This window comes from Vipera berus, assembly GCF_964194415.1.
Source record: "Vipera berus genome assembly, chromosome: 5".
In the NCBI taxonomy this organism is placed as follows: domain Eukaryota; kingdom Metazoa; phylum Chordata; class Lepidosauria; order Squamata; family Viperidae; genus Vipera; species Vipera berus.
The window spans coordinates 13,245,266-13,272,370 of NC_138207.1; the positions used below are offsets into that span (position 1 = coordinate 13,245,266).

At 41.2% G+C, this 27,105-nt stretch overlaps 1 protein-coding gene across 3 annotated transcripts in view; it reads left to right on the forward strand.

The window, feature by feature from the left end:
* The window catches only part of TBL1XR1 (TBL1X/Y related 1), a 239,898-nt gene that overhangs the window by 198,909 nt on the left and 13,884 nt on the right, over positions 1-27,105 (forward strand). For all 3 annotated transcript variants that reach the window (XM_081328269.1, XM_081328270.1, XM_081328271.1), the window contains 11 exons: positions 5,212-5,357; positions 12,181-12,403; positions 15,089-15,221; positions 16,066-16,207; positions 18,162-18,225; positions 18,346-18,443; positions 20,001-20,061; positions 21,644-21,765; positions 23,197-23,271; positions 24,557-24,684; positions 26,266-26,431. In XM_081328269.1, coding sequence (XP_081184395.1) covers positions 5,212-5,357; positions 12,181-12,403; positions 15,089-15,221; positions 16,066-16,207; positions 18,162-18,225; positions 18,346-18,443; positions 20,001-20,061; positions 21,644-21,765; positions 23,197-23,271; positions 24,557-24,684; positions 26,266-26,431 — 1,358 coding nt within the window. The remainder of the gene's footprint in view (positions 1-5,211; positions 5,358-12,180; positions 12,404-15,088; positions 15,222-16,065; positions 16,208-18,161; positions 18,226-18,345; positions 18,444-20,000; positions 20,062-21,643; positions 21,766-23,196; positions 23,272-24,556; positions 24,685-26,265; positions 26,432-27,105) is intronic.

A 27,105-nucleotide genomic window follows, 5' to 3' on the forward strand; every position in this document is an offset into this window, starting at 1 on the left:
TTTTTGGGAAGAGAGAGGAGCTTGGGCGGTGGCGTGCCAAACTCTAAAGCAGCACCGGGAAGAGAAGTGGCAGGAAACGGGCTGCCATTTCCAGAAGAGAGATGCGGGGTGATGCAGGGTGACAAGCAAGTGCTCTTCTCTGCTCTGCATCGTTGCACAGAGCCTCTCCCCTCCCTGTTGTCCATTTTCTCCAGTAGTGGCAACAGAGGGCTGGCAGAGGGAGGTGTTCAAGGGAGGCTTGCGCTGCCCGGTTACGGTGCAAGCCACGGGGGAGTTGGTGGAGTAGCAGGCAGCGGCTGCCACTGGGCAGATGATCTGTTGGGTGAAGCGCAAAGAAAGCCCCTCCAGCGACGCACAGTGGCAACGGAGCCTTTCGCCGTCATTCCCCCCTGGCTCCGAAACGCCAGAGGGGGACCAGGCCTATTCCGCCCATCCTCTGTGGCAGGGGAATGAAAGGGAAGGTTGCTGAGCAAGGAATGGCCTGGCTAGGGCCTGGGGATGCCCTGAAGTAAGCGGGTGCGGGGCGTGTGGGCCAGCTTCACCCCCTCCCTCACCTGCCTTGTCTTGTGGCGACAGCAGCGCAACACACTCTCCTGCCCATTGCGGCAGTGAGGTGGGAACGGAGTGGGCAGGGTGCTAACTAGGGCTTATTTTGGGGGTAGGGCTTATATCAGGGTAGGTCGTATTTACGGGGTAGGTCTAATTTTTGGGGAAACACGGTATGCGTGATTAACCTATTAACCTAAAATCGATTTTGATATCGCTGTTTTACTAACCTGACAGCTTATTATTCTAAATAGGAAACCTTTTTTTGTGTGCAAATAATAATATTAAAGATTCTAATTACCAGCAAGAATGAGTCATTACATTTAAAGAGTACCTGTCATTTCAGATCCATCATGGCAGCGCCTGTTAGCAGGCATCCACTCACCTGCTACCCGCCACGTCCCTCACCTTGTTGTGTCACTGCTGCATCACCAGCTGTCCCATTAAAGTGAATGGGATTGTCGGTGAGTCAACAGCATGTCAGAGGAGGAGGATTTAAATCACTAATAAAAAAGGCTTGATTTAAATCAACTGGATTTAAATCATAATTTTTAAAGAGCAACTGTCATCTCTGTCCCGCAGTGGCTCCTCCTCTGACATGCTGTTGACTCAACTGGATTTAAATCAAATCCACCCTGCATCTGTGTTACTAACTTAACAACTGCAGTGATTCACTGAACAACTGCAGCAAAAAGGTCATAAAATGGGACAAAAAGTCACTTAACTTTCTTGCTTAGCAATGGAAATTTTGGGATCAATTGTGATCATAACTCGAGGATAACCTGTAATAAAAGCTCCATTTGCATAGGTGATACTGGTTTATCAGCCTCAGCCCCTCGCACCAATGTGAATTAATTCTGTTTTGATAGGATGTTTTGGGCATGTGATTCCTTTCCATAACTGTCTCGAGTGAGGGGATAGGTCTCAACTGTGAGGGTTAGGGTTGGGGTTCTAATAGCAATCTAATAGCAACATTGAAGTTATAGTCTTGATAGGCCCATGTATAATAAATAGCCTTTTTGTGAAATAGGTTGAGATTTGTTTTGTAAGGAATGCCAGTTTTATTTAAAGGCTTACTTGATCTGCTGTATCTTTCTTCCTTTGCTGTTTCTCCATGCCAATATCCCAACACATCTGCGAGCTTTCTTTAAGTACAGCAGCTAGCTAAATACAAACAGTTGGATTAGTTTTTCTTCTCTAGTGAGGGAGAGAAATGGGGATTTTGCAGAAGAGATCACTCATCTGAGAAAGGCTTTCTCAATCAAACTATTCAAGCAGTTTGTGGAAATGCCTGTGATGATGACTTGGAAGCTTCATTTATTGCAAAATGCAGGTGTTGGATTGTAAACTGGTCCAGATTCAGTAGCAGCGGTGCTATAAACTGTAAAGGGTGTTCAATGTTTGAAGCAGCACTTCTTTCCTGAATAAAGCTGCCAGAGATTTAAGATTTTATAAGGGTATGCTTCAGTGCCTCACCATTCAAAACACAACAATATGTGGAGGTGTAAACACTGTGGCAGTCAAGTAGAAAATGTTCCCCTCTCTCGTACTTGCCCCAATATAATTTTCATTTTAGTATCGAGTGTTGAACTAACTGTTCCCTCTAGATTTAATCATTGTAATATAATGGTTGGGTCATCAGCTTGGAAACTTGTAGTTTGTGAGTTCCAAATCTTTCCTTAGGTGACCTTGAGCCAGTCATTCTCTCTCAACCTTAAGGGAGATACTGGCAATCTTGCCAAGAAATTTGCAGGGTGTGATCCAGCCAATTTTGTCAGGAGACAACACTGATTTGAAGGCACCAAAAACAACCCCACGCATAATTTTTTGAAAAGTTTTGAGATTTTTTTCTGGGATCCTTCGATGCATGATGCATTGTTGACAATTTAAATACAGGTAATCCTCAAATTAGGAGTGTAATGGAGCCTGCCCATTCCATTTGTAAATCGAAAACTTGTAGAGTGAATCTTGTTCGAGGTATGAGATCACTCCGTTTCTCGTTAAAACACGCGCGGCTTGTTAAGCGAACATGAGGTATCTCAGAGTGGGCAAGGCCATGTAGGGCCTAGTGCTGGAACAGGCGCCCAAGGCCTCCCCGATCCACTAAGATACCGCATGCTTCTCCCTCCCTTCCTGCCGATCGGGCCTGGAAAAGGCCTCCAGAGCCAGGATCGGGCCTGGTGGGTGGTGGTGGAAAGCTTCCCCCGCCTCAGATCTGGGCTGCAGTGCCCTGGGAAAGGCCTCCGGAGCCCGGATCAGGCCGCAGGGAATGGGTGCAGAAGCATTCAGTGGCCGCAAATCTGGCCAGCAGAGGCCTAGAAAAGGCCTCCAGAGCTTGGATCAGGCCGCAAAGGGGGGGAGAGCTTCCAAGGGCCTGATCCAGAAATGGAGGTTTGGGGGGGGGGACTTCTGCATGCCTCTGAGGCTTGGATCAGGCCCTTGGAAGCTCCGTTCTGGGCGGCAGCAGTCCTGCGAGGGCTGGATCCAGCCTCGGGAGGCATGCAGAAGTCTCCCCCAGCCTCCATTCCTGGCGCACACGGCTTGGAAAACCCCTCTGAGGCTTGGATCAGGCCCTTGGAAATTTCATTCCGGGCAGCAGCAGCTTGGAGCAGTCCTCCAAGGGCTAGATCCAGCCTCCAGAGGCATGCAGAAGCCTTCCCCGGCCTCCGTTCCAGGCCGCTTGGAGGAAGGCTCCGGGGACAACGGGGTCACTTTCTCGCGCAGTGAGGTCCAGCGGGCTGGACACAGGTGCGAGGGGCCTGGCCTTCTCCCTCAGTTGAAGGCTTCAGGCTTGCTGTCAGGCAGGAAGGAATTGGGGGCAGGAGCAGGAGATGGGCACCTTTCGCATAGAGAATGAAAGTTTCTGAGGTCCGTGATTTGGCGCAACTTCAAACACTCCAGAAACTTTCATTCTCGGTGCAGAAAACATTTCCAAGCCGGCTCTCCTCTCCTTCAAAGGGAAAGAAACCAAGGCAGAGAGGATTTTTGTAAGGTAAGTGAGTCCGGCGCAGCAAGAAAGGAGGGGGAAGCAGTTGTGAGGAGTGTGGGTGGGGGTAATAGGGTGAATGTTGCAGTGCTATTGAAGTCGTTCGTAAGGGCGAACGACTGGCCGTGGTGCTGCAATATTCGTAACTTTGGGACTTGCTCATAAGCGCTAGGGGGCGCTCATCACATAACTTTGAATGAGTGTTAAGTGAACGCTCGTAACTCGATTACCTGTAGTAAATTTTTCGCTATGACACAGGAGAAGACAATTTCTTTTCATGTCAGTAGCATTTTTCAGGTGTATTATGAGTAACCTCATGCCTCATTTCCAAACTGCTGGATGTGAACTTATATAGAAGGTGTTTGTTTGATTGAAAAGTTCAATGACAATCCAATAATCCATTGTGACGGTTCAGTATTGAGTGATAATATCTTAAATGTCCTTCACTGTGACCCAATTTTGACCTATTTAAAATGTTGGTGGATTGGTTAATATTAACTAGTGTTAAATAGGCCTCTTTATTGTTCTGTTTTAAAGCAGAACTTTTTAAACAGATGTGTTATTCTTTTCAACATTATGGGGAAAACTCAATATGTGTCAGTTGACATTGACTTGATAATACATAATCAGTCAAACATTTTTTTGTTTCTTATGCTACATTCTGGTATTGTTTTTAATTGCTTGACAATATTTGATATATTCTTGATTTACTTTTCCTGTTCTTGGTTGGGCTTTTTTGTTAACCATATGAGCTTGTTTTCTTGGTGGCCTGAAGTATGTAATTTGATACATAAAAAGAATTAGCCAATGAAGAATTAAAATGGTAGTATAATACTGAATCAAGGTATCTGTTGTCTGCAGATTGATCTAACTTGATGTTTCTAAAGAAAGACAGCAAAATATGTGTTTGGTAAACATGATTTTGCAGGAGATAGGGGCAGTCAGGATTCCTTGGCTATCCTTTAACTCTTATTGAACATTTAGGAAGAATGGCAATAACATGAAGTTACTGGGTTGTTATTATTAAAAGTTTATTTGGGGATAATTCTATTTTGGGATTGTCAGAAAGCCCTGCTGGTTTCTCTCCAAAAGGAATCAGAAAAGGAGATAGAAAGATTTAAATTAAGTTTGAATTCACTGAATTCCTTGAATCTACAGATAGTCCTCGACTTACAATAGTTCATTTAGTGACAGTTCAAAGTTACAGCAGCAGTGAAAAAAGTGACTTATGACCTTTTTTCACACCTACGACCATTGCAGCCTTCCCATTATGATCAAAATTCAGATGCTTGGCAACCAACTCGTATTTATGACGGTTACAGTGTCCTGGGATCATGTGGTCGCCTTTTGCGACAGTGGGAAAGGCAGATTCACTTAAGAGCCATCTTGCTTAGCCACAGAAATTTGGGGCCCAATCCTGGTCGTAAGTCGAGGGCTACCTTTATTTCTTAAAATAGCACCCAAAGAATTCCCTTTCCTGTTGCTAATCCAGAAACTGGGTCACAGGAGTGGAGTAACACTTTAGGGGGGGATAGAGTAAGATACAGCCTGGAGTCTGAAGGCACCCAAATCTTCTTCCACATGGCTCTGCGGGGGGAAGCCGCAGCTGCTGTTGGTGACTTGACAAGGTGCTCTTCCTGGAAATGAAAACATCTCTGTAATTTCTCCCTTGCTCCTAGGGTTTTCTCATTCAGCGTTTACCTTCGGTATCGAGAGCCATATCAGCCAGTCCAACATCAACGGTGCTCTGGTGCCCCCAGCTGCTTTGATTTCAATAATTCAAAAAGGCCTGCAGTATGTGGAGGCAGAAGTCAGTATTAACGAGGTAAGACATGTCCTCATCTACAGGAGCATTGGGATGTTTTTCTTGCAACATTCTGGACTACTTGTCTCTTCCTGCTCCCCCTCCTCCTTAGCTGTCCTTATCCTGCCTTGTCTGTGGACTGCTGCTTTTGTGTTAGATACCCTCTTCCTTACGTGGGTCTCCCTTGATGCGTTCTCGTTAAATAAGACTGAAGCATTTCAAACATAGATTTATTTGGGTTCAGTTCAGGTCAATTATTCTTTGTAATGTTTTGGCTTACAGGGCTCTTACACTCTGGTGTACACTGACCAAAATGCTTTGTTCCCTGCTTAATGGCGTTGGTTATACACTTAACAAATATTAAGGCTCTAAAAATTCAAAGAATTTTTTCAGTACTTAGGAAGATGAAGTACACTTTAATAGTGTGTCTCGTGAAAAGAAGAAATAGGTATTTTTAACCCAGTAAAAAAACAATTTTAAAAAATTCTGAGGATACACTGCCGTTATTATTAAAGTAAAGGTAAAGGTTCCCCCGCACATGCGTGCTAGTCGTTTCTGACTCTAGGGGCCGGTGCTCATCTCCGTTTCAAAGCCGAAGAGCCAGCGCTTGTCCGAGGACGTCTCCGTGGTCGTGTGGCTGGCATGACTAGATGCCAAAGGCGCACGGAACGCTGTTACCTTCCCACCGTAGTGGTCCCTATTTTTCTACTTGCATTTTTACGTGCTTTCGAACTGCTAGGTTGGCAGAAGCTGGGACGAGTAACAGGCGCTCACTCTGTTACGCGGCACTCGGTTATTATTAGTACCGTTATTATTAGTACTACACTAATAGTAGTACTTCTAATACTATTACTACTGTTATTGCAACCAAAAGCCACAGGGGACTGAACTTGTGACATCATTGGTTGGTTTTGGTAAGGTTCAGGAGTGTCCTTGGGTTTTGTAGTATTTTGGGGTTTAAAATACTGCATTAAGTTAAAGATTGCCACCTCTTTCATACTTAATTCCCAGGCAGAAATGGTAGTGTATGGCAACAACTTTTCAGCATCACAGTTTTGAGGAGCTTGATGATGTTATTGTCCTTCTCTTTGACTTTTATCATCAAACGTGGAATTGGTTTTTTTTAATCAATAATATTCATTAATGGAGATTTTTAAGGAGAGATTGGACAGCCATTTGCACATAATGGTATAAGGTCTCCTGCTTGGACAGGAAGGTGGAATAGAAGACCTCCAAAATCCTTTACAATTCTGGTATTCTGGTATTCTAAATTCCCATTTCCTGTCACATGATGTGAGAATCTTAACTTGACACCTTGAAGTTGCTGCTTTGGGTCCCCAGCCAAGTCTTTATCAGGCTCCTTAATGCTACATGGTTCTTTATGCTGTCCCTGTATCACATAAGAATCCTTTTTGATACCTCAGTTGTGGTTGAGTGGCATACGGATTTTTCTATCACCTTTGATTATACGTCTACTTTCTCCTTTGAGAAACTCTTCACAGCTTTCGTAATTGGAGGGGGGGAATGAATCCATGCTGTGTGGGAGACAGACCAGAGCAAGTAATGAAGATAAATTAGGGACAATTCCATCAAAGGGAGTTCCCTGCATCTGTAAAAATTAATACAGGTAGTCCTTGACTTAGGACCACAAATGAGCCCAAAATTTCCATTGCTAAGTAAGTGTTGCCCCATTTTAGGATTTCTTTGCTGCAGTTGTTTAGCGAATCACTACAGTTGTTAAGTGATTCATGTGGTCATTAAGTGCATCTGACATTCTCCCATTGACTCTGATTCTCCGAAGTCTGCTTGAGAAGGTTACAGATGATGCTCACATGAGTCCAAGACAGTGCAGCTGTCACAAATGCATGCCAGTTACCAAGCTCCCGAAGTGTGATCACGTGGCCATGGGGATGCTGCAACAGTTGTAAAACATGGTCGTAAGACACTTTTTCAGTGCCATTGTAACTTCAAATGGTCACTAAACAAATGGTTGTAAAGTAAGAATAAAAATACAGAACAGTAAAACAAACCAAATGCGACAAAACAAAAACATACATTCAGCCCTAGCCACAACAAAAAAAAGAAAAAGAAAAAAAATAGTGCAGTGTACCAGAAAGGAGGAAAAAGTGGTCAATTAAATTTAAACATTTAGGTTCCACTTTGGCAGGTGCTGGAAGGAAAGAAAAAAAAAGCAATAAATTCTCCTCCCTAACAGGTTAAGCTAAACATTACACTAATCTTCAAAACCCTCTGTTAACCATCTGTTATTATATTTAGCGTGTAGGAAGTCCGCAAACTGTTTCCAGTCTCTCATATAGCAGCCTAGTCCATTATCTCTAATCAGAGTGGTTAGTTTCGCCATCTCTGCTAATTTAGTCAATTTCAAAATCCATTCTTCAACAGTCAGCATCTCAATATGGACTGCATATTGAGTTGTGTGTTTAAGCCTTGGTTTCCCGGAAGCCACTGTGTTTTTCTAGCTAAAAAGCCGGAGTGAATTTGATGTGATTCATTATTGGGACATTAGCTCCTGAAGCAGTGATTCATCAACCTTGTACTGCTGCATGACTTTGTGGGTATGAACAAAAGTTGCAACTTGCAATACTAGTTAGACGAAGAAATGCTAAACTCCATGCTTCTACTGTGAAAACATAAAGACCCTGCAAGATTTGGCTTCTTCCCAAAATTCACAATTAGGTGAAAAACTAGCTAGTGTTATACTTGGAACATTTTACACCTAGGTTGGAACATGGTGATAGCTAGTCAGTCTTCAGACACCATCTGTCAACTCACCAGAAACTATATCTTTATCTGTAGCAATACCTGTTCTCTTGAATGAGGTGTCCCCCATGATTCAAGGCTCTTATAAGAGCCTTGGTGGAGCAGTGGGCTAATGCCTCCTTAAGTAACACCAGCTGCCTGCAATTAGTGCAGGTTCGCATCCCACCAGGCTCAAGGTTGACTCAGCCTTCCATCCTTCCGAGGTAGGTAAAATGAGGACCCAGATTGTTGGGGGCAATAAGCTGACTTTGTAATAATGCCGCTTGGGGTGTGTGTGAAAGCCCTAATAAGCAGGCATATACATAGAATGAAGGCTATTGCTAAGCACATTGATTTGTGCTTTAAATTGTAAGCCGCCCTGAGTCTTCGGAGAAGGGCGGGATATAAATGGGATTAAAATAAAATAAAAAAAATAATAATAAACCCTTCCAGTGTGCTGTTATTTCCAAGGGCTTTGAAGATCTGGGTCTTTATCCAGACCTTTGGCAAAGCTGGCTGAAGCCCCCTTTAGACACTGGATTGTTCTCCTTGGTCCCTTCCAGTTTTTTCATCTTCTTATATTTACATTAATATCGTATTGTTTTCTTTCTTTTACTGTTTTATGCAATTTGTAACACACACACCCCGCCCCTCTCAAGCACTGGGAGTCACATGGAGTACACATTTAATGAGTTGTTCCTGCTGCTATTAAAGGGCTCAGCAGTTGGAGTTTTCTAAATATGACTTGTCCAGACATCATGATCAGTCAAAGAACTCTTATTAAGCAACCAGATTTTGTCCTTCATTACTTGCATATTACACAACGTTTTCCTTCTGGTCTTTTGGCTTAGCTTTTTTGCTAGGTCAGCAAAGCTTTTTCTTTTGGCCTTCTCACTTTGAATTAGTTCATACTGATTTGAAGTACTTTTAATCAGATTTTTATCTGATTTTTAATTACTCTCCTTAGTTGCCTTCATTGCCCTCTGGACAGTAAAAGGGGATTATTGTAATCTCTTCACAACAATGTGAAAGCACAGCTGCCAGTTTGTTAGCTGGTGTTGGCCTTCATAATCTTTGAGTTCGTACCAAGAATCTAGTGTCTGCATAGTATGTGCAGATTCAAGCACTGTGGTTTTTCATAATTGACAGATTTTTCTTTTAAGTGCCATCCGAGATTTTTTGATACGGTAGTTAGTATGCCACTGGGACCATTACAGCGAATTTATGCCAAAATCTTTCAACTTTGATTTTCAGATCTTGACACTTTGTGATGTTCTCCAATTCTTTGTCTTCTAGTCTACTATCTCCTGGTCTTGCCCCATCAAATATCCTCACCTTCTTCTTATCAACCATGGTTAAATCTGTCGTCTCATGTGCCAAGAGTTTTATCAGTTTGTATTCAGAAATCCCATTACTATTATTATGGTTGGTAACAAGGTTCAGCCAGATGTTTAACCTGGATTTGGCATTTTTATCCACCTGTTGAGTCCTTCCCAAGGGTGTGTGTGTGTGTGTGTGTGTGTGTGTGTGTGTGTGTGTGTGAAATTTAAATTTGTTGGCATTAGAGATATCCCCACAGGATGTAAAAACTGTTCTGAGTAAAACTGCCTTTTGTTGTTGACTGGTGGTGATTTTGTCAGTGCTGATGATGTTCAGGTGACATTCCAGATGTTTTGGGATTGCACCCAAGGCACCTATCACTACTGGTACTATCTTTGCTTATTATTGTTTTTTGTTATCATCACCAGTTTATTTAAAAACACCCGATTTACTAAATCAGTGAACAGATGCCATCTAGTGGTATTGCCAATGCCATGTTGCCAACCTTTCTCCTAGAGGTAACGACTGTTAGCTTATTGATTTATATTGATTTTTCCCTGTGTCTAAGAAGTGACAAGCAGAGGTTTCGTCACTGCCTTGTCTTTAAAAATGGACGAACTCTTCAGCATTTGTATCCAGTACAAAGGAAATCTCTGTTTTTAATTACTGGCAGGATCCAGAAATAAGTCCTGTGCTTGAAAGCCACTGAGAAATAGTCAATTTGAAGGCTTCCACTGGTCTGGGAATAGTAGTGAGCTGAACCCATTATTGTAGGGCATGTGCTTCTGAGGGCACCTCGAATAGTCAGAGTTTGACCCTCACACTCTAGTGACCTTATTGGCTGCCAATCCCCAAAGGCCTCTTTGGATGGGTTATGGAAATGGTTCAGTTTAAAGTAAATCATTATTTTATAGGCTGAGTTGCTCTTGCCAGCCAGCAACACAGCAAGACAGGAGAAAGAAGTAAGAAGGTGCCTATTTAAAAGAGAGCTAAATCCTGGTCTGTATTCCTTGCAAAACAGGCATGGAAAAAGCCAAATAATCGTTGCCGAATAAACAGAAAGTAAAATAGAAATAACTCCACTTGAACTTTTAATTACAGCTTTTTTTTTGCCAAAAGGGAGTAGCGGAGTGCAGGTAGTCTTTGACCTAATGACTGGTCAGTTACATTACAATAGACTTGAAAATAAACTTATTTACAACCTGTCCTCAAAGTGATCACATGATCAGATTTGGGACATTTAGCAACTTGGTCTTACTTACGACCAGCTGCAGCATCCCACAGTCATATGATCACATTTTGTGGGATTTTTTTGCTGTCTTCTGGCAACCCCTCACTACTTGTCAGGTACGTTGGATTCAGATTCACACCCACAGAATTTGCTTATTGACCATGGTGATAACAACCGCCCGTAAATATGGTCATAAAATCAAGCCTGGTCATGTGGTGACTCAGTTTACACAGCTGCAACTATTTATGACTAAAACTGAGCTCGGTTGTTGTTGTGAGGTCAGGACTACCTGTATTACTACAGGTGACATGACTTCATATCAAAATAGCAGAATATTGGGGTGAAACTCAGTAGCTAGTACATCTGCTTCCCATATGGAATATGGTGAGACTCCCTAGTAAAGCCATGAATAGCCACTGTTGGTCAATATAAACAATCAGACTACTGATTGTCTGGGACACTACACATCCTCTTTACGACTTGTTTCCTTGTTTATCTTCTGTGGTATTCGAAGCAGAACATCCAGAATCATTCACAGTTTTGTTCCATACAGCATTAACCTTGTGAACTCTAAAGCTTCCTCTTTCCATTATGTATTCAAGATGGACAGTGATTAATATCTACAGTATGTTATTTATATGTAGGAGTGTAGGGATTCAGCCAGTTTGCACCGGTTCAGCAGGCTTCTGGAAGTGGCGTCCATGCACTTCCGTTGGGCCGTTCTGGGCCTGGGAGACCTTTCTGGCTCAGAACGGACTTCCAGAAGTGGCATCCAGGCAGATAACCGGTTGTTCAGGTATTTGAATCCCACCACTGGGTGCAGGTTTATGCCTATGTTGTATATAGCATGTTTAAATGTGTGTTATCTATGTTGTACACTTTTGAGAGCAAGCAACAAAATTTCAAAAATGTGCCCACAGTAAAAAATGACAATAGAAGTTATCTATCTATATGGTATACGGTAGCTTCCTACTAAATTTTCAATTAGGTGGCTATAACTATAACTTCTTCACTTCTTAGAAAGAGAATTACAGTTGCATTAAGGGTCAAGATGACTTCTTTTACACTGCGAGGGAAGATACATGTCTGTTGTTCGTAGATGGTGTTGCCTTCATACATCTGCGAATTTTAATGTTCTGGCTAGGGGGTGCTCAAACACAGAACAGGAAGTCAGATCAACCAATCTTCATGAAAAGCACGTTCTTCCGCAGAACACACCCTTGGTATTTGAGAAGTGTTTTCCTCAGCCATCTGCAATCTGCACTTATCCATCAACCCCTTCGTAGCATAAATATACTTTGACAACTACAGGCAGTTGCGGACAACTCTAAATCAGCCTTAATACCTAACTTTTATGAGTTTCGGTAAACAGGATTAATAAAAACTCTGGATAATTAATTCACTTCAGCATGTTATGGGGTTTATGTCCTGTTTTCTAACTTCTGTTGCAGATTTTACCTATCCCTCATGAAATATTTCCCGCCCCTTCTCCTCTTCCACTCATCTCTTGCCTTCTATCCCTGTATTTTTTAGGATGGTACTTTGTTTGATGGCCGGCCGATAGAGTCTCTCTCGCTGATAGATGCCGTGATGCCCGATGTGGTACAAACAAGGCAGCAGGCGTACAGAGACAAGCTTGCTCAGCAGCAGGCAGCTGCGGCCGCAGCCGCAGCGGCTTCAACAAATCAACAAGGATCTACGAAAAATGGTGAAAATACTGCAAATGGAGAGGAGAATGGCGCCCACACTATAGCAAGTGAGTGGAGCTGCAGTTAATAAATTGTAAATGGGTTGGTAGACAGCCTGGGTATGTCCTCAGTTTGTCCCACTTTCCGCATACAAAAAACACTCAAAACATTTAAACATTTTTATTTTATTTTTTTTAAAAATGGGGGGGATATAGTGTGTGGTATTTTAAGCATTTCAACCTTCAAGTCAGTCAGATGGATGAGAAGATAAATTAAGAAAAGCCAGAATCAGGGGAAAAACATCCCATCTTACATAAGTATTATTTGGGATTGGTTTTGCAACATAGAGATTTTTTTTTAAGCCACCATTGCTCCCCAGCTGATGGGGGAATTCTGGGAGATGAAGTCCACATCTCCTAAAGTTGCCTACCTTTAGAAACACTGATCTAAGGAGATTGTAGAGAGTGAGCCCCCCCTGCTGGCGAAACAGGCAAATGCTAGAGGCCCTCTGTCTTCTTCGAAGTAAATATATCCATCTGCTCTGTTCAATGCCAGTTGTGCAGGAATAGCTAATTCAGTCTCTTTTCACACTCCCAAGCACATGTATAAATGTACGTGAGCACACAAAGTCCTCTTGTCTCCTAGGACTACTGTTCCACCCAGGAGTAGAAGGTTCCTCTTAAATTAGTTTGCCAGGGATCAAAGGCTATGCTTAGCAGGGCTCTCATTTCATGGAAAATACCACTACGTGATCGTTTTCAACTTCTGCTCCTGTAATCCAAACATAACCTTTTACCGTTTTATTTAAAAAAAAAAAGATTTTGATGCTAGCTCACAATAAAACTGCTTTTGGTAAATCATCTGGTCTTGTTTACTGAGAAATATGTGCTTAATATGTCTTCCTTGCCAAACAAACATATTACTGAACCATGACGATGTAGTTAGAGTATTCAACTCAAGTTAGATGAATGATAAAACTACCAACAAGCTGTTTTTGTGAGAGCCAAGAATCTTTACATAAAACAGATTTATTTTGGGAAACAACCATCGACCAGTTAATATTCTCCTTTTGGAGCATACATAATTTTTATCATGGAGGAGGGGTAGAAGAATCACACATGCACAAAGAAACACACCCTGCATAAATTTCAAAACTGTTTGGCTTTATTTTAAGCCAGACCTGTTATTCCCGTTATTACTGAATTACATGCTCATGTGCAATTCATCCAATTTTAAAGATAAGGCAATAATGGAAGCATTTTGTGTGTTTTTTTATCCATCTGTCATCTTAGCCTCCCTGCCCTCCCCCCAAATAGAATATTCTATAGAACAGTTATTAAACTAAATTAATTCTAATCTGATCGAGTGGGGAATTTAAATCACCACCTCTTAAGACCAGCGTATGAATCTACTACAACATCTCCAAACTGGAACATCCTGAATATTAAGGCTATCACTGTATGTCTCCTATTTATTCCTGACCCAAATCCCATGGACGTGATGGGAATTGTAGTCCAAAATTATCAAAGGACACTCTTACTTTTAGGACTAAAATGTACACACAATCAATGACAAGGATGTGGAATCTTACTTTCTTTTTAGTATTCAGTTAATTTAAGAAAAGGTTATGGAACCTTACTAAGAAGAATTCTAATAGAGGTGTGAGGTAGCACATTAACAACATATCTAAGAGAGTAAAAAGAGTGAACCGAATACAGCTGGTCCTCAACTTATGACCACAATTGAGCTCAAATTTCTGCTACTAAGTGAGACATGTGTTAAATGAGTTTTGCCCCGCTTTGCAACTTTTCTTGCCACAGTTGTTAAGCGAATCACTGCAGCTGTTGCATTAGTAACAGGGTCGTCAGAAGGTCACAAAAGGGGATCATAAGACCCTGAGACACTGGAACCGTCATAAATATGAGCCAGTTTGAATTATTTACTAGCCCAGAGAATATAATCAAGGTGGTGTATTAGGGTGTGAAATAGGAAATGTTTATGGAATAGAATAAAAATATAGTTAAGTAACTAATATGTGTATTTTAGATATTATAATTTTCATGAAATGAGACAAAGGAAATTTGGGTTGCCTGGAAGTTAAATGCTACGGATATTAAAAATTAAATTGGAAATATGTAATTAAAAATTAAACCTAGGTAAAATTTAACAACAGGATATTGATTGTTTATTGAGATTTATTAAGATATATATAAGCAAAAAATGTGTAATTGCGACATTGAAGCTTATATTAAGTTTTGATGCAGTTAGAAAACTGTTAGCCTAAATATGAAATAGCAAATGTTAAGGGAAGCAGAGAAGAAATATTTAATGATCTAACCTGAGATACCTACCAAAGATTGTATTACTGAATTATTGTTTAACCCAATTACCACGTTGCCTTCTAAATACTTATATGCAAAACTGGAAAAATCAATAAAATATTTTTTAAATAAATAAATAAATAAATATGAGTCAGTTGCCAAACGTCTGAATATTGACCACATGACCGTAGAGAGGCCACAAGGGTCCTAAGTGTGAAAAACGATCACAAGTCACTTTTTTTCAGTGCCGTTGTAGCTTTGAACAGCCACTAAATGAACTGTTGTAAGTTGAGGACTACCTGTAATAAAAGTGCTGGTGTCCTTAGGTATCCCATAAGCTAGACATAGGGCACGAATGAATAATAACAGTAGCAAAACAACAGTAATTTAATGGTAGCATGCCTCCCTTTCCTCACGGTTTCTTTTCGACAGATAATCATACAGACATGATGGAAGTGGATGGTGATGTTGAAATCCCTCCAAACAAAGCAGTGGTGCTGCGGGGTCACGAATCTGAAGTTTTCATCTGCGCCTGGAACCCTGTCAGTGATCTTTTGGCCTCAGGGTATGATTTTTTTCTTAAAAAAAAAGTTGAAAATATAACTTCTCTTTTCCAGTTTTAATCCTAAGGAAAACGTCTTCATTTCCTCATCTATGAACCTGTTGAATTGGAAATGTAGGAAACGAGAGACTTTGATTCTGATTACTAGCACATAAAACACTTTGGATAAGTGATGTACGAAAAGGGGAATGTTAAGGCAGTGCTGTTCTAGCTTAGTTGCTTGAACAGGAACAGTCAGGTTATCTGTCTAAAGCCCAAGGAGTTTGAATCTTGTTATGGAATCATCTCTACGTGGTGAATGGTTGTACAGGCAGGCCTTGAGTTACGACTATGATGGAGCTTGCCAGTTATGGTTGTGATGGTCAAAAGCTGGCTGGTCACATAACTGACTTGATTTTATGACCTTTTTGCTTTGGTTGTTAGGTGAACCAAAGGTTTGCTACGGGCCAGTTTTGGTGAAAACCATAAGTAAATGCCAATTTTCATTATAAAACACGGTCATGTAACTGGGATGCTATAAATATCCAAAAAGGCAATCCAGTTGCCTAGCACTTGGAGTGTGGTCATAAGACCATAGGGGTCCCTCTCCCCCCCCCCAAATCATCAAAACTTTTAATCTGGGTCATACGTAACCCCACAAGTTCCCCCATCGGAACTTCAAACGATTGCTAAGTGACTAGTTATAAATCAAGGTCTACTTATAACTGAATATTAGTCAGTTGTATGGTAGTACATCTTTTCTTGATGCTTTTCAAGAACACTCTGTATTCTTCTCCTCTGTTAAGTCTTTGGGGAGGTTGACTGAAAAGAATTGTACTTGGTTTTAAAGAAGCTGTTTGTTTTGCAGATCTGGAGATTCAACGGCAAGAATATGGAATCTTAGTGAAAACAGTACCAGTGGATCTACGCAGCTGGTTCTTCGGCACTGTATACGAGAAGGAGGGCAAGACGTACCAAGTAACAAAGATGTAACATCTCTGGATTGGAATGTGAGCAAAAATTCCCATCTTCAAATTAACCCATATTTTGAACTTCCAACACATGCATTTTGGGAGGTGACCATTTCCAGATTTCCATGAGCGCTATAGATATATGTTTTATTTCTCATGTGGTAGAACTATGCCCAAAGAGGTCTTCTGCTAAAGTTTCAATGTAGGGTGCACCAGGGGGATCAAGTCGATCTAGACATATATGCCCACTTTTTTAAAAAAAAACTTTCAAAATTCAGCAGTTTTCGCAAATTTGTTTTTTACTGTACTGGTATTGGAGTTGTGAAACGGCAGTTGTGCCTGAAATATGTCTGCAGAGAATGTGAAGCAAGTGGAATAGCAGCATTTGTATGGGTGAATAAAAGCAAATCTTCAAGCTTTCCTGATCTTGGCAAAAACAAGGAACCCATTCACCCACAACTGAATCTTTTGTGCAGCAAAAAACCTACCCTAGAGTCAAATCAAAATGAATTAACTCAACCATCAAGAAGTCTTTTCACAGAGAGGTTTAGGGAGCAACTCTCAAAAAGTTCACTGAAGGAAGGATACAAAAAAATGAGAGATTTGCAAGAAGATCAGTGTGAAATGAAACATTCTTTAAAAGTTTCGCTGTTAAAATGGTAGTCACTGATTCCCGAGAGAGGCTGTGGAACATGTTTTTCCCCCCTCTAAAGGTATTTCTAATAGGACTCATTTAAATACAACTTTGAGATTTAGAGATGCCCAAAATGATTCAGAGTTGAACAGGTCTGTTCCCTAGATCAGGGCTTTTCAACCAGTGGTACGGGTACCACCTGTGGTACATTCGCACCTAGCAGGTTGTACGCGACCATCCTAGAAAAGTGGTACCGGGGGAGGGGAATGAGCTGAACTGGTGGCAGCACCGCACAAGCCTGAGTGAGAGATGGCTGGAGCTGCAGGGCTCAGTGGAAGTGCCAGGATCAGCGCCAGGCTCCAGCTGGAGCTTGGCACTGATCCCGGCGCTTCTGCTGAGCCCAGAAGAAGCGCCGATCAGCTGCAATGTTGCAGCATCTCCAGGGTCTTGTGATTTACATTCAGATGCTTGGCAACTGATTCATATTTGTGATGGTCACAGTGTCCCAGGGTCATGTGAAGTGACCAAAACCTGCTGGAACCACCCAGCAGAGGGGGGGGGGAATAAAAACCAAACACCCCCCTCACCCCCACTGCCAATCCTCAACAAAAATATCACAACAATGAAAACCTGGGACAGGAGGAAGAGCGCCGCCGGGCGGGCAGGCAGGTGTCTTGCTCGGCTGTGGCTTGGGGGGCACTTTTTCCAGTGCCATTGTAACTTCGAATAGTCACTAAGCGAACTGTTGTAAGTTGAGGACTACCTGTACTTTTTCCTTTTTTTTTTTTGGTCATCAGGTTTTTGACACCTTCTTAGGCGACTGGTGTTCCTCGGATGTTGCCATATCCTAAAAGTGGTACAATGGGTGCAAAGGTTGAAAAGCCTTGCCCTTGATACTCTCTTATGATCTTATGAAAGGTCAAAAATGATCCTAGGACAGGGGTGGGGAACCTTGGCTCTTTCATGACTTGTGGACTTCAACTCCCAGAATTCCTGAGCCAGCATGGATGGCTCAGAAATTCTGGGCGTTGAAGTCCACAAGTCATAAAAGAGCCAAGATTCCCCACCCCTGTCCTAGGGAGATATGGACAACATCATCGGTTATTTCAGTGTTGAAACATTTTGCACACCTTTCCTTAAGTCTAGCGGTTTTTCAAATAAATGACTTTTCTTGCTTGGGAAGAGATGATCACACTCCTAAGTAAAAAGAAAATTTCATGAAACCACAAAAGCCTTGAGAGGGGACATGTATAATTCACACTTTGCACATCTCTAAAGCAGAGGAAACATGCTGTCTTTGAAGATTGCAGACTTTTAAAACACGTAGTAATAGAATAATGTTTATACTTGGATTTCCAGAGTGAAGGTACACTCCTAGCAACAGGATCGTATGATGGTTTTGCAAGGATATGGACTAAAGATGGTGAGAGCAACGTTATCAGTTCTTTTCCTCTTTCAAAAAGATAAAATATGACAGGAGGAATTATTTCAAGGACTTTTTGTAAAATCAGGTAAAATATAACTGGGATCCTTTCATTTTCAGGTAATCTCGCCAGCACATTAGGACAGCATAAAGGTCCCATATTTGCATTAAAATGGAATAAGAAGGGGAACTTCATTTTAAGTGCAGGTGTGGACAAGGTAAGACGACCTTGGTTTATTTGAAATATATTGTTGCAGATGAAATTATGAAGATAGTTTAGGGTGTGGAACACACAAAATGGAAGTGTTCCTTAGAAAGAATACAGGTGATTAGCTGTTTCACTTTACTGTTAGCAGCTCGTGATGCCACCCGTCTTTCTAAATAAATTGTGGGCAAAGGTAAAGGTTCCCCCGCAAATGCGTGTTAGTCGTTTCCGACTCTAGGGGCCGGTGCTCATCTCCGTTTCAAAGCCGAAGAGCCAGCGCTTGTCCAAGGACGTCTCCGTGGTCATGTGGCCAGCATGACTAGACGCCAAAGGCGCACGGAACGCTGTTACCTTCCCACCGTAGTGGTCCCTATTTTTCTACTTGCATTTTTACGTGCTTTCGAACTGCTAGGTTGGCAGAAGCTGGGATGAGTAACAGGCGCTCACTGTTACGCGGCACTCAGGATTCAACCCACCAGACTGCCGACCATCTGATCGACAAGCTCAGCATCCTAACACACTGAGCCACCGCATCCCTGTTTTCTACTTACGACCCCAATTTCTGTTGCTAAGCAAGACAGTTAAGCAAGTTTCGCCCCATTTTATGACCTTTTGCCACTATTGTTAAGTGGATCATTGCGGTTGTTAATCACTGCAGTTGTTAAGCAGTTCAGGGTTCTCCCATTGACTTGGCTGGCTGGAAGCCAGCTAGGAAGGTTGCAAATAAGGGATCACATGATCCCAGAACAGCGCAACTGTTATAAATACATGCCAGTTGCTAAGCGCCCCCCTTCCCCCCGAATTTTGATCACATGACCACGGGGATACTGCAACAGTTGTAATTGTGAAAAATGGTCATAAGTCACTTTTCCAGTGGTGTTGAAACTTTGGTCACTAAACGAACGGTTGTAAGTCAAGAACTATCTGTATAGTCCTAATAGGCATAAATTATGGAGTCCTTGGTGCTCTCTAAGCTTGGTTGTTTTCTTGCAAGGTGTTTCATTTACCAACTAGGTAGCATCTTCAGTGCTACAAGACTGAGGTTCAGCACTGAAGATGTTACCTAACTGGAGTAAGAAACCTCTGCAGGAAAATAACCTCACCAAGGGTCCCACAGTTCAACCCTGAGTTACGTTTTTTGTTGTTGTTGAGGCCCAATTTACTTTTTTTGAGTTCGAAAAGTTGTGTTTGCAATAATTATAAACCTAGAACATACAAGTAACATCTGACAGTGAAGGGGAAGCTTTTTTGATAAAGAAAGCCTACAATTTATATCCTTCTACTCCTTAGCTTTTCAAGGGGAATCTGTTCTTTAGAAAATTTAGTCTTAAATAACCAGTGCTTTTTTTGTAAAAGAAAAAGGTGCCGGAACTCACACATGTCCTACGACCCACCTTGCCTATCCTGCAAGGTTCCATCCAAAAAAGGTGCCAGAACTCCGTTCTGAGCGTTCTATGAGAAAAAAAGCCCTGTAAATAACATTGTTTTAGTTGATTTGGTCGATTTAAAAAATATTCAAAATTGTAAAGCCATTTTATGGTTTTTTGTTCTATTTTTTTTTTTAATTCAGACCACAATTATTTGGGATGCACATACTGGAGAAGCCAAACAGCAGTTTCCTTTCCATTCTGGTATGTATTTTCTCTTCCTATTAAAAAAAGGAACAGCTTATAAGCCAATGTTTTGTGACTTAGTTAATAATAGTTTTTGACTTTTTTTGTAGTACATGTGTGTGTGTTTATAATTGGCACATATTTCCAACAGCACTCTACAAGTTGGTATTCCAGTTAGTTCAGCTGTGAGAAAATTAGAGGCTCTTTTAAAAATAAAGCATCTGTCTTCTATTGACAGAGAAAGGAAACTGGTGTAATCTACTTTCTCTTGAATCATTTTTTTCTAATTAGCATTGCTACCAATAACGCTTTATAACAGACTGTTTCTCAATTCTTGATGGGCTTTTTTACTTAAAATAATAATTTATAATCTTCACATTTCATTATATAGGTAGTCCTTGTTTAACATCCATTTGTCCAGCAATCATATAAAGTTATGGTAGTGCTGAATAAAGAGACCTACAACCTGTCTTAAAAATTCTGACTTTTGCAGTGCCCCCCAGCCCTAGTCAAATGAATAAAATTTGGGGGCCTGGCAACCAGTTCAGACTTGGCTATCGAGTGGTTTTCACATGCACTACACACTCCTTCACACTCCTTCCGTGCTTGCTCTCTCATGCATCATGTCCAACACCCATGGCTGGCCTGGGCTGGGTCTTTCCCCCCTCCCTTGTGGCACTTTCATATTCCTTACTTGGGACTCCCAGTCTTTCCCACTTAACAACCTGTGCGTCTTGGAGCTATGACAGCAACTGATCCTGCCTGGATTGTTCCCTCTCAGCAGCGGTCCTGTCCCATTATGCTTTATAGCCACGTCACTTACCGACAACAATCCTAGTCCCAATTGCCACTACAGTTTGAGGACTACTTGCATTCTTTCAGTGCTAAATAGTACATTTGGCATACCAATTTTCCTATACTTTATTCCATGCTAATTGATTCATATGATGAATCTTCAGTGATGGAGTGAAAAACCTTTCCACTTTACAGCTAATTATTCCATAATGCAAATATTTCACTAAGTCAGTTCCAAAATGTCTGGAGACCTTCACAAATAAATGTTGTCGCTGATACTTGTACATGGGAAAGATGGGAACAGTATGGTATTGGTATAGCCCAGGGGTAGGCAACCTTGGCTCTTTTATGACTCGTGGACTACAACACCCAGAATTCCTGAGCCAGCTGGCTCAGGAATTCTGGGAGTTGAAGTCCGCGAGTCATAAAAGAGCCAAGGTTGCCTACCCCTGGCATAGCCTGTGGTTATACCACAGTCCAGCTTCCCCTGTTCTTAGGTTATGATTTTGTAAGAAGATTGTAGTGTAGGAATTTCCCATGTACTCTTGAGTTGGAGCAAAAGCAGGATATAAATCTTGACAAATTCGATAATACAGATTCTGATTAGTTGTCATATTCACGGCTCTTCTTCAGGTATAAACCAGTCTCTCTTTGAGCCTTTCCAAAATGAACTTTGCCTTGTACTTTGAAGCCCAAATTTTATTCACTCTAAACTGGCCAGGCATCTCATCGGTTTCCTTTGCTGATGATTGCAAAGAAGATTGATTTTCTTCTGAGTTTTTTCTTTCTGTTTTTTGTCTAATAGCACCAGCGTTAGATGTTGACTGGCAGAGCAACAACACGTTTGCCTCCTGTAGTACAGATATGTGCATTCATGTCTGCAAATTAGGTCAAGATAAACCCATCAAAACCTTCCAGGGCCACACAGTAAGTAATTTTCCTTTAGCTGTTATCCGTGTAGTGTTAGCTGCATGTGTGAAGCAAAGTAAAGAGACTCTGTTCAGACAAGTTTATCCCAACCCACCATGCATCTTCTAGATGTGTTGAGTTACAATTCCTACAAATTCCCTATTTGGAAGACCTCAGTGGTAACAAAGGTTGAAGCCCAGGTTGGTGTTTTTTCTTCCCCGTATGTAAATTGTCTTAGGTAGAATTTGTCAAAAGTCATACAGTTCCCAATTTTTTTAAAAAAAAGCGTCAGTTTTCTATAGACATCAAACATGTTCTGAGAATGAATTCAGCTAGTCTTCGGGGAAAGCAAAAGTTTATATATACACCGTTCAATTCCTGCGATTTGTACATCCTTTATGACGTTTCTGCTGTTGCTGTGAAAGTTGTGTAGTGCTATGGTGATATTATTTAGAGGACGTTCTTGATCGGGGGAGAAACTAAACTAGAACAAAGTGAAGACCCCCAGTACTAAGCACCCCTCTGTCAAGCATTGGGGAAATCAAGAGATTCAGGCAGTTCGAATGAGTATAAATTTATTGCAAGCTTAAGCTCTTAAGCAAGAATCTGACCAACTGACGGTTAAGGAAAATGGGCGGAAGATAAGAGAGGCATTCAAAGTGGGCTGGACCTGGATCTCTTGCAGGCGCGCAGGGACTTGTGACTGATGACGCACCTGACCCCTCCCTTGGGCTCAGCCTGGTCATCTCCTACACCTTCCGGCTATTTTTTTTAAATTTATTTATTATGAAATGTATTTGCTGCCCATCTTGTATCAAACAACTTTGGCGGCTTACAGCATAAAAATATTAAAATCATTGGATAACAAAGCAGATAAAATAACATCATTAACACAAAATGGCAAAGGAGGGACTAGGATACCGGGAGTGGGTGGGGAGGGGTAGATGGGATTAGCTTTTAATTAACCAACCCTTTCCATGTGAAGCTCCTCCATTGGGTTCCAGGTCATCTGGCAAAACCAGGTGTTAAAGGTGATTTTGAAAAGTCAGAAGGGTGGCAGCCAATCTCACCTCACCTCAGGGGATAAGATATTCCAAAAAGCAAGAGCCACAGCAGAGAAGTGTCTCCTGGACTCTAAATTACTTTTTAATAAATGTGTTTTATGATACTGGCCCCTTAAAGATTTAACCTATTGTAAAGCGCCAACATGCAGATTCAGTCAATTCTCCCATGTATGTCCTCTGTCCTGGGATTACTTCTAGGCAGACATTTTTCATTATATTTTCTATATTGTCCCTGTCTTAGACTGCTCTGGAGACATAAAAATCCCCTTCCTGTTTTTTCTTTTTTTCTTTTCCTGAGCTGGGAGACCATTCTTTCCCCCTAATTTGCTGTTTCTTTTCTAAAGAAAAGCGAGATGCCAATCTCTCTCTTGCTGCTTATTTTCAGAATGAAGTAAATGCAATCAAGTGGGATCCCACTGGTAATCTCCTGGCTTCTTGTTCCGATGACATGACTCTAAAGGTAAAAGCGCATTGCTACACTGGGTGATTCCTCTTGAGGAATCCATTGGGAAAACAGTTTTCTCCCATCTACCCTCGTCATTTCAATGTTTATTTCTATATTTGCATGATTGCACGGTGGGAGTCCTAGGTGCCTATATCCAGCTGAGCCCTACAACTGCTATGGGACTCCTGTTCCTAAACTTGCAAAAATTAATAGCATGCAAAAGGAGGAAGAAGAAGGAGGAGGGGGGGCACACTGTGAGAAGATGAACATTCAGCTTCTACCCTAGGCCTCAGAAAGTAGAGCAGTGATGGTAAACCTTTTGTCAAAAAATTCAGAAAAGGCCTAACTTGATTCAGCTGTTGTATCACACACACACACACACACACACACACACACACACACACACACCACACACAAATTTAAAAAAAAAGAAAACTTCTCTTGTCTCCACCCACCCCCAATCTAGGTCACTCCGAATAGCAGCAGTTTCGGACCTAGAGCCACCACTGCCTCTCAAAAGGTTATCTCCCCCGACACACACACACACACACACACACACACTTCAAGGCCTGTGAGTGCAGCTCACTCCTCTTCCATGACTTCCTAAGATTGCATGAAAGCACATTCCCATTTTCAAACAAGTTTTGGACGTTGTGGAGGCCACGCCTCTGTCTAATGACTTCCAGGAGCCATGCAAGAGCATAGCCCATTCTTATAACGGCCTCTGCAGCTTTTGAAAATTGCATGAGAGGGGAGGTGCTTTCGAGAATAGTTGTTAGATGTTGGTGACAGCTGATGCGTCACTCAAAACATCGAGGCATGTCACCTTTGAGATGCACGTCGTAGGTTTTCCATCACTGAAGTAGAGTCTCCTACCAATACGGAAGTCAGATCAGCTTGCTTGGAGTGAGGGATGAAAGCTGACGCCTTTTTATCACTCTGTGTCTTTTCCTACAGAAATTGCACGTGCTCTTAAAAAATAGTCACAAAAAAAGGTGTCAGTTCTATTTTTCTAACATAAAGCAGCCTTAAGCTGATATTTCAGTAAATGGGAATCCAAATAAAAGCCCATGTTTTAAAAATAAAACTTCCATTGATTGTTTTTGAAATCGCTATCTCGTATCTGAGGTATAAAATGGGTTTCTTGTCTCTTTAAAAAAAACAAATTAAAATACTCCTTTTTTCCTTTTACTGTTTTGCTTGTATGTTTAAAAAAAACATTTAAAAAGATTTACGAAAACATCTTTACCTAGAATTAAATAAAGCCGATTGTGGCTTTCTTTATTCACTTTTCTATTAGATCTGGAGTATGAAGCAAGATAGCTGCGTTCATGATCTGCAGGCCCACAACAAAGAAATTTATACTATCAAATGGAGTCCTACAGGGCCAGGAACAAACAACCCAAACGCCAATCTTATGTTAGCAAGGTAAGCTTTCCCTATGGAGGAGGGAAAAAAAATGAAACCAATAATTTGGCTTAGTTCTGTTGAGATTAAATATAGACACCACACGCCATTCTGCCTCTTAAATGTAGAAATGGTTCCTCAACTCTGCTTGGGAATTTTTCTATGAAAATTTGGAAAGTACTCAGAAATATTATCCTTCTTGCTGTGAGGTTTTATTTCTCCTTTTTCTTTTTTCTACTCCTTTAGAGTTTTAACGTGTAATCCCGTTAACTCAGGTTACATCTAAAGAACCTTGTGGTTTTGCTACCACCACCAATCCCTTTCCTGATTTGAAATTCTTTTAATATTTTTTTTATATTTCCGTTGCTTTTTAACATATAAGGTAGCATGAATATATGTGGAATTTCAGGGGGGAAGATAGCTGCCCCTTTTTAAACCTAAACAAGGAATCAAATTCACATTTATTAAATGCATTGAAATCAACGGTAAGTAGGTTCTCCCAATTTTATAAATCAGATTACAGGTATAATCAACTTATGACTATAATTGACCCCAGAACTATGATGCCATTGTGCTCATAAACATCATGGAACTGGAACTTTTTTTTATATACATTGTTTGTAGCAGGCGTTAAGTGAAAGCCGTGGTCATTAAGCAAATAAATTCTCCTCAATGGGTGTCTTTTTGCTGGAAACAGGCAAATTGCAGATTGTGACTACAGGATGCTGCATAGAGCTGTAAACATCAGTTGAAAAGTGCCCAAAATGTGATCACATGACTGCAGGGGAGGGGTTACATATGTAACTTCAAAAACAGGCCGTAAATAGTTTGGGGGACATCCATCGTAACTCTGAATATTCGTTAAATGATTGGTTGTAAATGGAGATCCACCTGTAAATTGGTTAAAATATTCTTTTAAGGCACACCTGAAAAGGAATCATAGTAACTTACATTTTACATAGATTGCCAGCCCCTACTTATCCTGCTAGTAAGCATATGCTAATGAACCCACCACACTGACAGAGGTTGGTTTTCCTAGAGGTAGGAATTTCTAAATTGCCTAAATTCCCATCTCTCTCCAAAATATAAACTAGGCAGGGAGGAGATGCCCTGTAGTAGCATGCTTTGAATGATGGTCCTAATACCCAGTCATCATGTAGCTAACCATAGCAATCTTATATATTACATGGCACCAGGATTCAGCATCATGTACTTGAGTTACAACACAAAGTCCTTCTTCTGACACACTTCATTGCTGACTGCTTCAACAGCCAAGTTCACCTTTACTTTGCTTGCTGAATGTCACTTAAGTTGTGGCTGCTTGATATAAAATGAACTGATGTAATTGCTTTTCTTATTCAAAGTAGGCAGAATTTCCATCCCTCTCATGGACAGTATTCCACATTTTTCCATGACTCAGAAGTTCTAAGAAATGGAGAGTAACAGCCAGTTTTGCAAAGTGATCACCGAGAGAGAGAGAGATGATGTTCCATTTGGACGTCAAAGAGTCTTTTCACAATTGTAGTGGGACGTACATTTTATGAATAAATATATATATTAGTTAAAACTAATAATTAATTGTTCTCCTCTTGCATTTGGTAGTGCATCCTTTGATTCTACAGTAAGGTTATGGGATGTAGACCGAGGAATTTGCATCCACACCTTGACGAAACATCAAGAACCTGTGTACAGTGTAGCTTTCAGTCCTGATGGTAGATATCTGGCCAGTGGTTCTTTCGACAAATGTGTACACATCTGGAACACACAGGTATGTCTCCTGGAGCATTAGTAATTTTATCGGTCTATTTTTTCTTACTTATTAAACGTTTCTCATGGCCTTAATCAGACAATTATATTAAAAGGATTCTTTCAGTGGGAAAGACGGAGGAATGACATTGATATTCCTTACCACTGAAGATCATTTTACAGATAAGGCAGTGAAGACAGTCCCTGTCTTTTTCTTCCATTTTTAAACATTTAAAGTTGACTGCTGTGATTTTTGTCTCTTCCCAATCTCCCAGCAAAAAGCCAAATCCATCTGTAAATAACTTAAGAAATGTTTTGCACTTTCTCCGCCATCTATTCAATTCTAACATAGTGAAAGTTTCCAGAGCTGGCTTGGGGATGTTGTCCTTGCTGTATTTATCAGAGTCTCTTAAAAGAAGCTGTACCTTTTTCCTGGGTATCCAGGAAACTAACATGAGTGAACCCAGAAAAGACTTAAGGAGCTGTTGACAAATATAAGAAGCACTTTTCCTGCTTTGGGACAAAATTTGAGAACACCTAACAGATTTATCCAGCACTGTATTTTACTGATGCCTGCTGCAGAAAGATCAGCTAGGCCAGACATGTCAAACTTGCGACATCACATGGCGTCGCGCAATGTATCAGAACAGTTTTGCCATTGCCAGCAACAGGGTGGGTGCAGTTTCCAGATGACGC